Genomic DNA, 15954 nt, shown 5'->3' with positions numbered 1-15954 from the left:
TGGTTGTAATTGGATTCAGGCTAAAACAACCACGTCCCCAACCAGGAAAGGAGGGCACTGGGGCGGGGACGGAGGAGAGGCTGCGGGAAAAGGGAGGGACCAGAGGAGAGAGCGAGAGGGATCCAGACCCCAGTTCGCCGACTAAGCAGAAGAAAGATCAAAAACCGGAAAAGAGGAGAAGAGCAAACAGGCACTTTCAGGAACAATCCCCTTAATTCCAAGCCGACAGCGCTCTAGGAATTAAAGTTCAGTGCTACCGAAGACAAAGGCGCCCCGAGGGAGTGGCAGTGCGACCCCAGGGCGTGGGCCCCGCCGCGGAGCCCACACTGCCCGGCTGACCCGGTGGTCTCGGACCATGTCTCCCGCCCCAAGACCCTCCCGTTGTCTCCTGCTCCCCCTGCTCACGCTCGGCACCGCGCTCGCCTCCCTCGGCTCGACCCAAAGCAGCACCTTCAGTCCCGAAGTAAGTGAGCTCCCCGGCCCTTCCTGGAGTCTCGCCCGCCGGGAGGCGAGCCCGGGGGTCTCCAAGGGGACAGCCTCTATTCGGAGAGGAGGGCTCTTGGGATCTCGGCTGTTCGGGCCTGCAGGATTCCCCCTCCTTTTCTTTTTCCTCTTCGTCTCCAAACTTCCAGATCGATCCAACTTTTGCCCGCTTCCAACCAGCTGCCCCCACCCCCTGCGCCGCCGACTGTCTTTCCCATTCCTTCTTTTTTCCCAGTCCTTGGAAGAACTTTACAACTGGGGCAGACTCCCCCTTCCCCAATTCCCTTGGGCTCTGCGTTCAGCTCTGGAACCGCCTGGTAAACATTTGGACTCCGCTCAAACCCCGCGCTGTCCCGGCTCCTCGTCATGCGCGAGAGTTTGTTGTTTCTTCGACTTTCCAGCTCTCCAGCGCTCTCCCGCCGGCGCGCCCTCCGATGGGCGCTCCGGCCTCCCCGGGCGGCCCAGGCCCTCAGTGGACGCGTCTGCGGCCACATGGGGGTCGAGGGTGGACGGCCGAGCGTCCAGGGCCTCAGCCCCCGTCTCCCCGAGAGGACCCCGCTGTCCCCCTACCCGCATCCCTGGCGTCGAGGGTCGCAGCGCCGGCGCGCTGGCCGCGTTTCCGTCCACACAAAGCTCTCCTTGTGAGCCGGGTGATCGGCCGGGTCGCTGCCTTCCCCTATCCCCACCCGCGTCGGCGCCTTCAGGCCCTTTTTGTTGTTAATTGTTTTTCTGTGTTAATTGCAGGGAGCCAGGGGGCGTCGCTCGGGGAGTGGGGAGAAGGTCTGGCCCGGGGTGCCCTCACACGTCTCGGCTGGCTCGGGCGCCCCCCACCCCCACCCCCACCCCGGCCCAGACGGTGGCCCACCGGGCCCCAGAGGAAGCTGCGTGGGAGTTGTCTGAGGAGGTTTTTCCTCTCTCTCTCTTATTTTGGGGTGAAGGTGGGAGACGGATTTAATGAGCTTCTTATTTTGGGCCATCTCAACCCACTCAGCCTGGCAAGGGCCTGGGTGCGGTCGGGAGGGGCCAGGAAGGGCCCCAGAAGGGGGATGGGATCTGGGTTTGGCTTCTCCGCCCTGGTCCCACCCCGGAGGAAACTCTTTGGAAAGAATACTGTCTTCTCTCTCTGTCCCTGAAGGGGTCTGGGGCCGACTGGAAAAGTATGGCCCCAGGAATGGGGGTGGAAGACGAAACGTGGAGTGCTCAGACACCAGGGAGAGTAAAAACCTGCCCTAGTGCTGGAGGCTGAGCCTGACTCTCGGGGTGGAGTCGTCCTCTTCCCAGGCCTAGAGTCCTCCTCTGAGACCTGAAAGGGAGCGCCCCTAAGAAAACGAGCCTGGGCATCTGGGGAGCTGCCCACAGCCAACTTCACTGCCTTGCCTTTTTTCCCTCCCCTGCTCTGCTGGGTCCCCCAGGGGAGGGGCGGCAGCCCTGGCTCCGTTTTAAGTGGGTCATGGGCGGTCCCAGTGCCAGAACCACCATTTGCTTCTGGGCCCTGGAAGGGAGGGAGGAGCAGCCCCAGAGGCTAGGATCCAGGGCCTACTGCAGAGCTGGAGGTCCCCCCACCCTCCACTGGACTCCTAAGCCAAGGTGGGAGGTGTTCCGTTGACTTTCTCCTAGGGGATACCTTGCATCTCGCTCATTCACAAAGACAAAGCCAACCAGCTGAGTTCTTTGACCCAACATAGTTGCTTTTTACTCCAGGCCAATGTGGAGGGAAAGCTGGGGTGGTGCAGGCCTCATGCAGCTGGGTCCCTCCCACCAGGCCTCCAGAGTCCTGCACCAGCTCCAGGACAGCCCTCTCCTCCCTATGGCCCGTCTGGCGCTGAGCCCTTCCTCCCACCCAGCCGCAGACACAAGAGTCCTCTCTTCTGTGGTTTCGACCTCATAGTCTCTGTGAGGAGAGAAACTTGCCTAGGCCTGGTGGGAGGAGAGGGATGGGGGCACTTCCTTTCCAGGCCTTGCAGCTCTCTTGACTCCAGGGAAGTCTTTCACTTGACTGAGCCTTCATTTTTCTCCCTAGGGTATGGGGTGGAGGTTGTGGGTATGAATATTTAGACCCGCCTAGCTTCTTGAAAGACTCCAGAGGGGATTTCCCCTAGAGCTCCTGGATGTGGATTCTCCCCATCTCTGTGCTGCCCTCCCTTCTGTCGTTCTGCTTTAGGTGAATTCTCTCAGCTTTGCTCTCTGAGGGTTGAGGGGGCCTGGCCTCAGTCCTCCTGCCTTCCAGCATCAGAAGTAGACCAGTCCTGTCCTTCCCCAAGTCCTGAAGCAGCTGCTCCCCAACCAAGGGTCATAAGCCTGGGGTGTATTTATCCTGCAGGTGAGGCTAGGGGCAAAAGACGTTTCCTGCATATTTAGGCACAGGCCACAGCAGGCCTCCCCAGGCACTGGCTGTAGCCTCAGCCAGAACAGGTCAAGGCAAGCCTGCAGCTTCCTGAGAGCAGCCCGGGACTGGCGTGCCCTGCTTGGCTCCCCTCTGGTATACCAGAGGTTAAATGTCACTCCTTCCTCTACCCCTGAAGAGGGGCTCTCAGAGCCTCAGAGCTAGGTGGTGCTAGGGTTGTTCTAGCCAAGACTGTTGGCTGGGAAAAGGCTGGGTTGTTTACGTCTCGGGTTCTAGCTCCCATCAGCCTTGGGGGATCACTTCCCAGAACCATGTTGCAATTCTTGCCCCTGTGGGCTCAGGTCCCCAGTCAGCTGCTCTTGAGTCACCCCCAGTCCCCATGCAAGACTACTGCCCCATCACCAGGGCCTGAGCCAGAGGTGAAGGGCCATGTGGCAGTCCATACTGATGACCTTGGATAGGAGATGCAGCACCCAACAGCAGCCTCCCCCATCTCCCCTCCAAGGTCCCGTCCTGGGCAACCTACAGCCCCTTCCCGAACTCCCTAAGAAAGCAAAACTGGAGCAGGGACTAGAGCGATCTGGGTGGTGTCTTCTCCCCATAAAAGAATCCAAGCATCTTCATATTTCATATATAACTTGGCTTGTTTTACTTTTTTGTTTTGTTTTGTTTTGAGAGAGAGTCTTGCTCTGTCACCCAGGCTGAGTGCAGCGGCGCAATCTTGGCTCACTGCAACCTTGGCCTCCCAGGTTCAGCGATTCTCCTACCTCAGCTTCCTGAGTAGCTGGGATTACAGGTGCCCACCACCATGCGTGGCTGATTTTTGTATTTTTAGTAGAGACAGAGTTTCGCCATGTTGGCTAGGCTGGTCTCAAACTCCGGACCTCAGGTGATCTGACCGCCTCGGCCTCCCAAACTGTTAGAATTACAGGCATCAGCCACCACACCCAGCCTGGCTTGTTTTACTTTGAGGCTTTAAGAAAATACTCCATCGTCGTTACAATAAAGGCTGACTTTCTCCTCAATAGGGCTTTGCAGTGTGTGAAGCTTTTAATCAAACACCAAAAACCTAACATTAATTTAAGGCGATATGCCGCCTTTATATTATGACCAATTCACAACATACCTGAAATAAAATACAGTCACCAAGTGTCCTCCACCCCTATCTCCCACTTCCTCTGCTGAGAATCCTTTTTTTTTCTTTTTTTTTTTTTTTTTGAGACGGAGTCTCGCTCTGTCACCCAGGCTGGAGTGCAGTGGCGCAATCTCGGCTCACTGCAAGCTCCACCTCCTGGGTTCATGCCATTCTCCTGCCTCAGCTTCCCGAGTAGCTGGGAGTACAGGCGCCTGCCACCACGCCCGGCTAATTTTTTTTTGTATTTTTAATAGAGACGGGATTTCATTGTGTAAGCCAGGATGGTCTCGATCTCCTGACCTCATGATCCACCTGCCTTGGCTTCCCAAAGTGCTGGGATTACAGGTGTAAGCCACTGTGCCCGGCCTCTGCTAAGAATCTTAAATAGGCCTTTAGGTTCTAAGCCACAGGTCAGATGCTGCTTGGATAAGGACAGTGACAGGATCCTGGCTCCAGCTGAATCACACCTCTTACCACATCCCAAGTTCCTAGTTTCCCCTTGTAGTGGCCAGCCTTAGCTCTAGCTCTTTTTCTGCCCTCCTTTCTAAAAAGATCTCAGCTGTGAAGGTCCCGGGGACATGGCCCTCCCATCCCAGGAGGGCCTCATGTCAAACCCAACAGTAGAGCTCACTCAGCCTGTCAAGACCCCTCCCCACCCATCATGGGCATAGCCCATTCCCAGGTGGAACATGCTATATCTGCAAGAACACTGACATGGAGGAGAAAAGTGCTAGAAGGAATCACAGCTCTGAGAAGACATCTCAGAACTCCATTAAACTACCAAGGCTCTCTCTCATTTTCAAGAGAGCTACAGCCAAAAGCCTGTTTGGGCCCATAGCCCCGAGGGGACAAGCCCTACTGGGGCCTGGACCAGAGATCAGGTCTAGCCTGGGAGTTCCTCCAGACCTGCTGGCAGAGCCAAGCTGGGAACCCACTGCCCTTTCCTCACCAAGCCAAGGCTGTATGCTGGGCATTGTGGGGGAGGTAGAGGCACCCATCGACCAGGTGGGGATGCTCTAAGCCATACCCCTTTCCCTACAGGCCTGGCTACAGCAGTATGGCTACCTGCCTCCCGGGGACCTACGTACCCACACGCAGCGCTCACCCCAGTCACTCTCAGCGGCCATCGCTGCCATGCAGAAGTTTTACGGCTTGCAAGTAACAGGCAAAGCTGATGCAGACACCATGAAGTAAGTGCTAGACCCTGGCAGGAGTTCTGCCTAGCACCCACTGACAATGCCAGCGCCAGAGATGTTCCTACCTGAATGCCTGGCTTGTGCCCCCCCATACCTCATCCCCACGTGCTGATCCTGACCCTCTCATGTTCACCCTGACCTCATAACCTTGGCCTTTCCCCACATTGAGACACAGCAAGTCTCACCTAACACTGACGCTGGAGACCTTTCTCTTTCATACATTGCACTGACCCCAATCCTCACACCCAAACCCACTCCAGGGCCATGAGGCGCCCCCGATGTGGTGTTCCAGACAAGTTTGGGGCTGAGATCAAGGCCAATGTTCGAAGGAAGCGCTATGCCATCCAGGGTCTCAAATGGCAATATAATGAAATCACTTTCTGGTGAGTCCAGCAGGCAAGCAACCTTTCTCACATCTTGTAATTATTCCCTACCCACTGTGCTTATGCAGAGACTCAGAGACCTCCTGCCCTACTCCCCTCAGTTCCTGGGAAGCATCCCTGGGAGTGGGGAGGAAAATGGCTCTCATCCTGGAAAGAGGTGTAGCCATCAAGGGTGTACCCCAGTGCCAGAGAGCCAAAGCCTGAGGATCCCTTGTTCTTGAGACAGAGGCATCGTGCATGAGGTAGCAGGAAGAGCTGAGTCAGGCAGAGGTGGCTGGGCAGCACAGTCAGACCTGGGAGAGTGCAGGGAAGGAGAATGTTGCCCCTCGTTATCCTAACACACCCCATCCTCTCCCCACGTGGCTGGACCTCAGCATCCAGAATTACACCCCCAAGGTGGGCGAGTATGCCACATACGAGGCCATTCGCAAGGCATTCCGCGTGTGGGAGAGTGCCACACCACTGCGCTTCCGCGAGGTGCCTTATGCCTACATCCGTGAGGGCCATGAGAAGCAGGCCGACATCATGATCTTCTTTGCCGAGGGCTTCCATGGTGACAGCACGCCCTTCGATGGTGAGGGCGGCTTCCTGGCCCATGCCTACTTCCCAGGCCCCAACATTGGAGGGGACACCCACTTTGACTCTGCCGAGCCTTGGACTGTCGGGAATGAGGATCTGAATGGTGAGCCAAGTATCCCTGGGACTTACTCTGGAAAAAGCCAACAGTCATTTGTAGGGGTGGTTCCCCTCCCTCCTTCCAAAATCTCGGGGCTAGAAGGGACCACAAAGACCTTCTGGTCTAACTGCTGACAAAAGCAGGAGTCCTGTTTGAGCTATTTACATCTGGTCCCTCCTCTCACCCACTGACTGGCTTTCCAGTCAAAGACTTCAAAGCATCCTTATCACCCACTTTTCCAAATTGATGTCATGTCTAGCTCCTGGGAGAAACGGGACTAGAGAGGGCCTTGGCTTCCCTTAACACAGGTCTTTCTGGGATGGGGGTCCTGCTTCCAAGCACTGTCTCACCTCCACCCAGAGGAGCTTGTTGACTGGCTTGTGCTTAAATGCCAGATAAAAAGCTGGACCTCAGAATTTGGTCACTTTGGATTGAAAACATGGGCAGCAGGCTTGGGGGTGAAACCAAAGCTGCTGGTGGGGAAGCAGGGAGGCTGAGGGAAGGGACTCAGGCTGCTATCATCACTGTCCCCATCCTTCCAGGAAATGACATCTTCCTGGTGGCTGTGCACGAGCTGGGCCATGCCCTGGGGCTCGAGCATTCCAGTGACCCCTCGGCCATCATGGCACCGTTTTACCAGTGGATGGACACAGAGAACTTTGTGCTGCCTGATGATGACCGCCGGGGCATCCAGCAACTTTATGGTGAGTAATCTACACCCACGCCTGCTCCCTCCTCTGCTCCTTCCTCTGCTCCTTGTCCCCTCCTGGTCTACGCATTTCCCCTGTTTCATGCCGTGCAGTGTCTGCACCGCCTCCTGCCAACCCGACGTTGCCTCTATCAGCTCCACTTTTGAGCCCACCTTTTCTGTTGCCTCCCAGTTGGTTGCTTCAGCCTCCCCTAGAAGCCCATCCACACCTTTCCAAGGGTACTGTCTGCCCATCTGTCTGTCCTTCCCTCCCCTCTCTCCTCCTAAGTCTGAAATGCCCCTCGTGTTTTCTGCCCCAGGGAGTGAGTCAGGGTTCCCCACCAAGATGCCCCCTCAACCCAGGACTACCTCCCGGCCTTCTGTTCCTGATAAGCCCAAAAACCCCACCTACGGGCCCAACATCTGTGATGGGAACTTTGACACCGTGGCCATGCTCCGAGGGGAGATGTTTGTCTTCAAGGTGAGAAGAAGAGGTGGGCTGGTTTGGAAGACAAAAGGGTTCTATGGGCCAGGCGTGGTGGCTCATGCCTGTAATCCTAGAATTTTGAGAGGCCAAGGCAGGCAGATCTCCTGAGGTCGGGAGTTCGAGACCAGGCTGGTCAACATAGTGAAACCCCATCTCTACTAAAACTACAAAAAATTTGCTGAGTGTGGTGGTGGGTGCCTGTAATCCCAGCAACTTGGGAGGCTAAGGCAGGAGAATCGTGTGAACCTGGGAGGCAGAGGTTGCAGAGAGCCGAGATAGGGCCATTGCACTCCAGCCTGGACAACAGTGCGAGACTCCATCTCAAAAGAAAAGGAGGGGGGCTCTGTGGTAGGGCAGCTGGGTGGAAGTGACAACAGCTGGACTGAAAACTAAAATTGAGGAACAAAAAGCAGTAGGGGAGCTTTGGGGACTGAGCCAGAGATCTAGGCCGCAAGACGTAATGGACTCTTCCTGCATTGACTGACTTCCAGGAGCGCTGGTTCTGGCGGGTGAGGAACAACCAAGTGATGGATGGATACCCAATGCCCATTGGCCAGTTCTGGCGGGGCCTGCCTGCGTCCATCAACACTGCCTATGAGAGGAAGGATGGCAAATTTGTCTTCTTCAAAGGTAACCAGGCACTCCACTTTAGTCTTTGGGAGTGAGGAAGGTCTCCGTAGAGGAGCTGATTTCCTCTAAAGTCCCTAGAGCCTACGTTGAACCCAGATGCTGCCCTCCTGTCCTCCCCAGGAGACAAGCATTGGGTGTTTGATGAGGCATCCCTGGAACCTGGCTACCCCAAGCACATTAAGGAGCTGGGCCGAGGGCTGCCTACCGACAAGATTGATGCTGCTCTCTTCTGGATGCCCAATGGAAAGACCTACTTCTTCCGTGGAAACAAGTAAGACCTCAACCCCTTAACCCCAGGCCTTCCTCAGAAACCACCACCACCCCAAATTCCCTCAGTTCTGGAGAAAGACGCACTTTACCCCCAAGATGCTTCCTTGGAGAAGGAGCTGGCTGAGCCTCTGCTGTTGCCTAGAAATGGGCAGCCTCCTTTGGGCACCGTGTGAGTGGGATGTGACCGGGTCATTTCAGACCTGGTCATTTGGCACCTCCTGCCTCCAGCACTGTGCCTCCGCCCCAGCAGCCAGGCACTGTCATTAGGGCTGCTAGTGGCTCCTTGCAGCCTGGACCCTCCCTTCCACCCCCACCTTCCGCTACTTTCAGCAGCAGGCCCTCATTACTCAAAACCCCTGTCCCCACCCTGTCCGCAGCTATCCTTTGCCCACTGGTGGATTCGATCTGGGTCTTGCTGCCCTCTGAGGACATGCCCAGTGTCTGCCACTGCCCTTCCTTTCCCCTTCCCCAGGTACTACCGTTTCAACGAGGAGCTCAGGGCAGTGGATAGCGAGTACCCCAAGAACATCAAAGTCTGGGAAGGGATCCCTGAGTCTCCCAGAGGGTCATTCATGGGCAGCGATGAAGGTGAGAGGGGCAAGGGAAGGTGTCGCTGAGAGAAGGATGGGAATAGGGAGTTGAGGAAGAGTGGGAGGGAAGCCTGAGGGAGTGCTGTGTGGAAAACAATGGCGATGATAATACCACACACCAGGCGCTGGGCTAGGTGCTTCCACACGTGGTACCCATTCATCCCCACCACCTTCCAACCCGGTCCTATCGGCACCCCCATTTTACAGCTGAGGAAGCTGATGCTCAGGAAGGTGGAGAGGAACTCAGCTGCCCTCACATTAACAGAGCTTCCCTCACTCCTCTCCTCACTTTGGGTCTTCCCTTCCTTACCACCTTCTGATTCACCCCCTGCAGTCTTCACTTACTTCTACAAGGGGAACAAATACTGGAAATTCAACAACCAGAAGCTGAAGGTAGAACCGGGCTACCCCAAGTCAGCCCTGCGGGACTGGATGGGCTGCCCATCGGGAGGCCGGCCGGATGAGGGGACTGAGGAGGAGACGGAGGTGATCATCATTGAGGTGGACGAGGAGGGCGGCGGGGCGGTGAGCGCGGCTGCCGTGGTACTGCCCGTGCTGCTGCTGCTCCTGGTGCTGGCGGTGGGCCTTGCAGTCTTCTTCTTCAGACGCCATGGGACCCCCAGGCGACTGCTCTACTGCCAGCGTTCCCTGCTGGACAAGGTCTGACGCCCACCGCCGGCCCGCCCACTCCTACCACAAGGACTTGGCCTCTGAAGGCCAGTGGCAGCAGGTGGTGGTGGGTGGGCTGCCCCCACCGTCCCGAGCCCCCTCCCCGCAGCCTCCTTGCTTCTCTTTGTCCCCTGGCTGGCCTCCCTCACCCTGACCACCTCCCTCCCTGCTGCCCCGGCATTGCATCTTCCCTAGATGGCTCCCATGAGGGCTGACTGGGAGGGTGGCCCTTTCCAGCCTCTGCCCCTCAGCGGAACCCTGTAGTTTTGTGTCTGTCCAGCCCCATCTGAATGTGTTGGGGGCTCTGCACTTGAAGGCAGGACCCTCAGACCTCGCTGGTAAAGGTCAAATGGGGTCATCTGCTCCTTTTCCATCCCTTGACATACCTTAACCTCTGAACTCTGACCTCAGGAGGCTCTGGGCACTCCAGCCCTGAAAGCCCCAGGTGTACCCAATTGGCAGCCTCTCACTACTCTTTCTGGCTAAAAGGAATCTAATCTTGTTGGGGGTAGAGACCCTGAGACAGTGTGCGGGGGTGGGGACTGCCCAGCCACCCTAAGACCTTGGGAGGAAAACTCAGAGAGGGTCTTCCTTGCTTAGTCAGTCAAGTTCCTCGGAGATCTGCCTCTGCCTCACCTACCCCAGGGAACTTCCAAGGAAGAAGCCTGAGCCGTTGGGGACTAAAGGGACAGAAGAAACCCTTAGCAGCCCTATGCCTCTCGAATGTTAGCCTTGGATGGGGCTTTCACAGTTAGAAAAGCTGGAACCAGGGGTGCAGCTGTCAGGTAGAGTGGGGCCAGCGGGAGAGGCCCGGGTCAGAGCCCTGGGGGTGAGCCTGAAGGCCACAGAGAAAGCACCTTGCCCAAACTCAGGCAGCTGGGGCTGAGGCCCGAAGGCAGAGCAGCCAGAGAGGGCAGGATGGGCCCAAAAAGGAAAATGAGGACGTGCAGCAGCATTAGAAGGCTGGGGCCGGGCAGGCCAGGCCAAGCAGGGGCCACAGGGTGGGCTGTGGAGCTCTCAGGAAGGGCCCTGAGGAAGGCACACTTGCTCCTTCTGGTCCCTGTCCTTGCTGCCCAGGCAGCATGGAGGGGAAGGGTGGGGCAGCCCAGAGAAAGGCGCAGAGAAGGCACACAAACGAGGAATGAGGGGCTTCATGAGAGGCCACAGGGCCTGGCTGGCTGCACTGTCCCGGCCTGCTCACCACCTCAGTGAGGGGCAGGAGCTGGGGCTCGCTTAGGCTGGGCCCGCGCTTCCCTGGTGCCAGCACCCCTCAAGCCTGTCTCACCAGTGGCCTGCCCTCTCACAGCCCCACCCACCCAGCCCACCCATTGAAGTCTCCTTGGGCCACCAAAGGTGGTGGCCATGGTACCGGGGACTTGGGAGAGTGAGACCCAGTGGAGGGAGCAAGAGGAGAGGGATGTCAGGGGGGGTGGGGCACAGGGTGGGGGAAATGGGGTGAACGGTGCTGGCAGTTCGGCTAGATTTCTGTCTTGTTTGTTTTTTTGTTTTGTTTAATGTATATTTTTATTATAATTATTATATATGAATTCCATTCAAATCGTTTCTTTTTGTTAACAGGGGGCATGGGGAGGGGTGGGGGTGGGGGGGCAGAGGCGTCTGACCCCAGGAACCTGCAGGGCGGGGCTGGGTCGGTGCCCTCTAAGGACAATTTTGACCTTGTTCAACCTTTCCACAAAGAATAAATTGTGTTTCACATTCCTTGTGTGGCTGAGCTCTGTAGAGGGTGATGGGCTGTGGGTGAAAGGAGCTGGATGAGGCGAGGGCACGCGTCATGAGCAGCGTTTTCCATGAGGTGGGGCTTTGGCATTTTTCATAAAGTAGTATGTTTATTCTTAGTGGACTAAAGGGATTCAGGGGCCAGAGTTGGGGAGCAGGGCATACCCATAGGGGGCAGTGGGGTGACTGACAGAGCTCAGCTGCTCTCCCACCACCTGGCTTAAAAGGCTGCCTTGAGCCCCAAGGCTCAGAGACAAGAGGAAGTGGTCAAGCTGAGGCCACTTGGAAAATCTTCCTAAATTGCATTACCCTGTCCTGTGACCCACCCGCAGACCCTCCGTTTCCTCATGCGTCTCTTCCAGAGGCAGGGGGAGTCCCATGATCATATTCAGCCTTGGGCTCACTGGCATGTCCTTCCGAGCCCTCAGGACCTAAGAAGTCTCTTCCAGGCCTGGGGCTCTGCTGCTGAGACAGAAGGAAGCAAGGGAGAAAGAGAGATAGGTGTTGCTGCTGGGCCTATTAGGAGCAGCCTGTCTCTGGCCAAACAGAGATCTCATCCTAATTGTCCGGAAGAACCAGGATGGTCAGGTTGGAAGGGCAGAATAACAAGGCTTTGCTTCCTCTTTCCTTAGAAACTCCTGCCCCAGACAGGGTTCCCAGGCTATCCACCCACCCTTCCTCTGAAACCAGCCTGGAGGGAGGAATCAGCCCAGTGCTGAGTCAGCTCAGCTGGAGGAGAGCAGCCCCTTTTTTTCACCCCCCTTCCCTTCCTGCCTCCACCCAGCCCACCCTGGGCTCCAGCCCAGACTCCCTCCACCGCCTGCCTTGCAGAGTCCCGGCCCCATCATGCCAGTCAGTCTATCCAGCTGCTATTCAGGGCTGGTTAGTGTGATTGCTTTGGCAGAAGGGGTACCCCACCTTCCTGTCTGCCAGGAACCCTGACCCTACGCCTGGCCTCCTGCACCTCCCCTGCCAACAGCTGTTTGGCAGAGTCTGTGTGTCTCGGTGGAATTGGACACCACCTCCGAACCACCCTTACCAGAGGGGATGGGGACCTTGACAAGGTGGCAGGGGAAGTCAGGGGCATCTGAGGGTGGTAGGGTCTGTGCGGGTGGCAAGGAACTCAAAGATGAGCTCATGGCCCCTTTGTGTTTTTGTGGTCCACATCTGGAGGCAATTACAGATGTTATCCAGTGGGAGTTTTGCAAAACACAGCTGGAGCCAGTGGAGGAGCCTGGGGAGGGGGGACTGCCAGAGAGAAGAGGAGGGGGAGCCTAGGGCTCCCGCGCTGGAGTGCGGTTTCCCCATCACGAGGAAATTGTTTGGCCCTGATTCTGGAATCACAAGATGCTCTCTGGAGCCAAGGGGGAGAGATGGGAATGGAGGACCAGAGACAAAGGGGGAAGAGGTAGAAGATGGGCTTATAAAATCCCCCACTGCTAAATTTGACTGGTTTAAAAAAAAAAAAAAAAAAATTAAAACAAGCAGAGAGAATTTCAGGGTGGAGACGCAGGGTCCCGTGCTTCTGACGTGCCTGGGCCTGCCTGATCCACCCCAGTGAGGCTGCCCGGGGACCCTGGGAGGTGCCTTAGAGATCACAAGGTCCCACTGAGTGAACCTCCAGGTCAGGCTGGGGTGAGGGGAGAGCAGAGGGCCCTGTGGCTTCCAAAAGACCTGCAAACTCTGCTTTCACTGGCCCTACACCGATTTGTCCGTTGGGCCTGACCCAGTTTCTATGGTTCCAAGTTCCTTTATTCGAAAGCAGCACATGTGAGTTGGAGCAGCCAGGAGGGAGCCAAGGGGAATCTTCAAGGAGGTTTGGGCAGAACCCAGGAAAGTTGGTGCTAAGGAGACGCTGGACTGGGGGCAAGGGCTGAAGAGGAGCAGCACTCTGCCCACGACTGCACCCCACACATTTGGAGGGGGGCCACGGACTCCCTTGTCATCACCTCCCTTTCTCCAGGGCTCCTGGCACCAGCTGGGCCCATGACTACAGGGCTGCCAGCCAGGCTCTGGGTCAGCGGGAAGGGAAGGGAAGATCTAAGAGGAGCTGGGTCCTCTAGAGGAGGGAGGACTGGGCAGAGAGACACCCCCACACCCCTCCAGACCCCCAAACACAATCTGGCTAGCTCTGCTGGTCCTTCACTGTCCCTCCCCCAGGGCCCCTTCTCCCCACTATCTGACAGATTTTCCAGTGGTCTCTTTCCCCTCTGTATCCCTCCTTCCCTTCCAGCAATGGTGAAACTAACATTTGCTGAGCTCCTTACAACACACAATGACACAGGCACTAATACTGTCCCCATTTTACAAATAAGGGAACTGAGACCCAGAAAGATAAATGACTTGATCAAGGTCACAGGTTGTTAGTCCAAATTTAAAACCCAGATCTTTCCAATTTACTTATTTATATTTCTATACTGGCAGATCCTGGCAATCTCTTGGTGTCTCTTCCAGCATGGACCCTGGGTAGCTGGGCGTCTTCACGGCAGTGTGTGTTCTGGGGATCTGTCAACACATATATATTTGCTTATTGTGTTTTTTGTTGTTGTTGTTGTTGTTTTGAGATAGAGTTTCACTCTTGTTGCCCAGGCTGGAGTGCAATGGCGCAATCTCGGCTCACTGCAACCTCTGCCTCCCAGGTTCAAGTGATTCTCCTGCCTCAGCCTCCCAAGTAGCTGGGATTACAGGCATGCGCCACCACACCCAGCTAATTTTGTATTTTTAGTAGAGACGGGGTTTCTCCATGTTGGTCAGGCTGGTCTCAAACTCCCAACCTCAGGCCGCCCACCTCGGCCTCCCAAAGTGTTGGGATTACAGGCGTGAGCCACCATGCCCAGCTGTATTTGCTTATTGTGCAGCAATATTATGGGGGGTAGGAGTGCAGAGGGAAAAGGACCCCACTTTGCCAGCCCATTGCCTCCCTTCTTGAGAGAAGGAAGGTGGCACCAAGACTCAGAAGCCAAAGGGATGGAATGAGACAATGGCAGCAGCTAAGGGAAGGGTGGGATTGGTGAATGTTTGTGTGCGAGGGCATCGGGGGAGAGCGGAGGGCTTCAGCGGTGGTACCCATTCCCAAAGGCCCCAAGGAAACCCCAGCCAAGACTGCTCCATCGTCCTGCGGTTCCTGTACCCGTTTCCTACCTACCATCCCAAATCTGAACACACCTCTTTTAAAAGCTCAAGTCTGCACACCTAGCCCCAGCCTTGGGGGTTTCTGCCCTCTTCACTCAGTCTTGTGAAAGTAGGGAGACCAGAGGCCGCCTGCAAGGGGCTGGGCAGCCAGGGCCTGGAAGCGAGGCAGGCCTGACTGGCCAGAAGCCACCTTCCAAATGAGCTCACACACATATTTTCCACCCTGGCCCAGGGCCGATGGCTCAGCTTCTTCCAGGCCAGCCTTCTCCAGCCAGGCCCAGCCCCCTCTGTCCTACCCTGCCACCAGTCCTGGCCCTAGGGGCTCCAAAGCAAGATCACTGGTAGCCCTCTGGCCAGGGCAGTCACTGGCATCCCCAAGGAGCAGCTTCCTCTGCCTCCATGCTGAGGCCATTTGCCCCCAGAGTCCTTTATTCCTTTGTGACTTAGAGAAGAAGGAGACCAGCTCCCTGCCTCCAAAGACCCACACCTGGGTAGGGAGGGATGTTAGAGGTGACAGAAGAGGCAGTGGAAGTAGTGAATGGGCGGAAGGGCTTCCTTTGAGTGCCTGAAGTAGCTCATTGACTCAGGGACCAGCCAGGTCTGGGAGCTGCCTCATCACGGGTTACATCCTGCTCACTCACTCAATTTCCTGCTAGGGGCACTTCTCTGACTTGGAGCAGGATGGGGTCTGGGTGAGGCAAGGCCAGGCTGACCACAAAGCTGAGAAAAAACACTGGCGTGTCAGAAAGCCTAGTGGATTCATACACATGCAACAGGCTCCATTTCACTTTGGTTTGTCAAAGACATCACTCATTGCCCAGCTTCCAGACATGTAGCACCAGGCCAGAGAGCAGGATCAATTCCCCCAAACGCTCTCTCAGCTGCTCAGCACCTCACTCTGTGCTAGGAGTATGGCTGCCCTGACTGTATTTACTGGATCCAGTTATGTCCCCTGGAGTTCTGTGAGTTAGTATATTCAGACATGGTAGACAATTCTTCCCATTCTGGAGTCCAAGGTGATGGCCACTGTGAGTAGATCACACCATGTTGATCTCTCATACCAGGTGATGGTATAGTTCTGTCAAGGAATTACTATAATTTATAATACCAACCCTATCACAGCCACTGGAAAACAGGTTCTAGCCTCAGTTTTCTTACAAAAGGGTAAAATAGTGCTAGACACACAGGAGGCACTCAATAAAAGTTTGTTGAATTACCAGTGGTAGTTGTGATTACGTAAGTATTGTATACATATGTACATATTATGAACACATAAGTAGTGAATATGTAACTCAAATCATTGAGCTGAACACTTAAACTTAGTGCACTTTGTGAACTTCATGGTATATATATATACACACACACACACACACATATTTGTGTGTGTGTGAGACAGAGTCTCCCCCTGTCGCCCATGCTGGAGTGCAATGGTGCAATCTCGGCTCACTGCAACCTCCGCCTCCCGGGTTCAAACGATTCTCCTGTCTCAGCCTCCCATGTAGCTGGGATTACAGGCACCTGCCACCATGCCCAG

The 15954-nt window shown here is 55.9% G+C and overlaps 1 protein-coding gene across 1 annotated transcript; it reads left to right on the top strand.

Moving 5' to 3' along the window:
• Positions 1-123: 123 nt before the first annotated feature.
• On the top strand, positions 124-11267 carry MMP14 (matrix metallopeptidase 14). Its single transcript, XM_003901563.5, has 10 exons — positions 124-463; positions 5004-5152; positions 5419-5541; positions 5916-6223; positions 6760-6921; positions 7226-7386; positions 7884-8022; positions 8143-8293; positions 8765-8880; positions 9217-11267. The coding sequence occupies exons 1-10, from the start codon at positions 356-358 to the stop codon at positions 9546-9548; spliced, it is 1749 nt and encodes a 582-aa protein (XP_003901612.1). The 5' UTR covers positions 124-355; the 3' UTR covers positions 9549-11267.
• The last annotated feature ends 4687 nt before the right edge of the window (positions 11268-15954 follow it).

Source organism: Papio anubis, chromosome 7, assembly GCF_008728515.1.
Source record: "Papio anubis isolate 15944 chromosome 7, Panubis1.0, whole genome shotgun sequence".
Lineage (NCBI taxonomy): Eukaryota > Metazoa > Chordata > Mammalia > Primates > Cercopithecidae > Papio > Papio anubis.
The sequence above is the reverse complement of the archived record's forward strand: the minus strand, read 5'-3'. Positions and strand labels throughout refer to the sequence as shown.

What these genes read in the sequence shown, in the direction of transcription:
- MMP14 (XM_003901563.5), top strand. Translation starts at nt 356, where the DNA reads ATGTCTCCCGCCCCAAGACCCTCCCGTTGTCTCCTGCTCCCCCTGCTC. An exon ending in TATAATGAAATCACTTTCTG is followed by an intron (nt 5,542 to 5,915) that starts GTGAGTCCAGCA and finishes GCTGGACCTCAG; the next exon opens with CATCCAGAATTACACCCCCA. An exon ending in GGGCATCCAGCAACTTTATG is followed by an intron (nt 6,922 to 7,225) that starts GTGAGTAATCTA and finishes TTTCTGCCCCAG; the next exon opens with GGAGTGAGTCAGGGTTCCCC.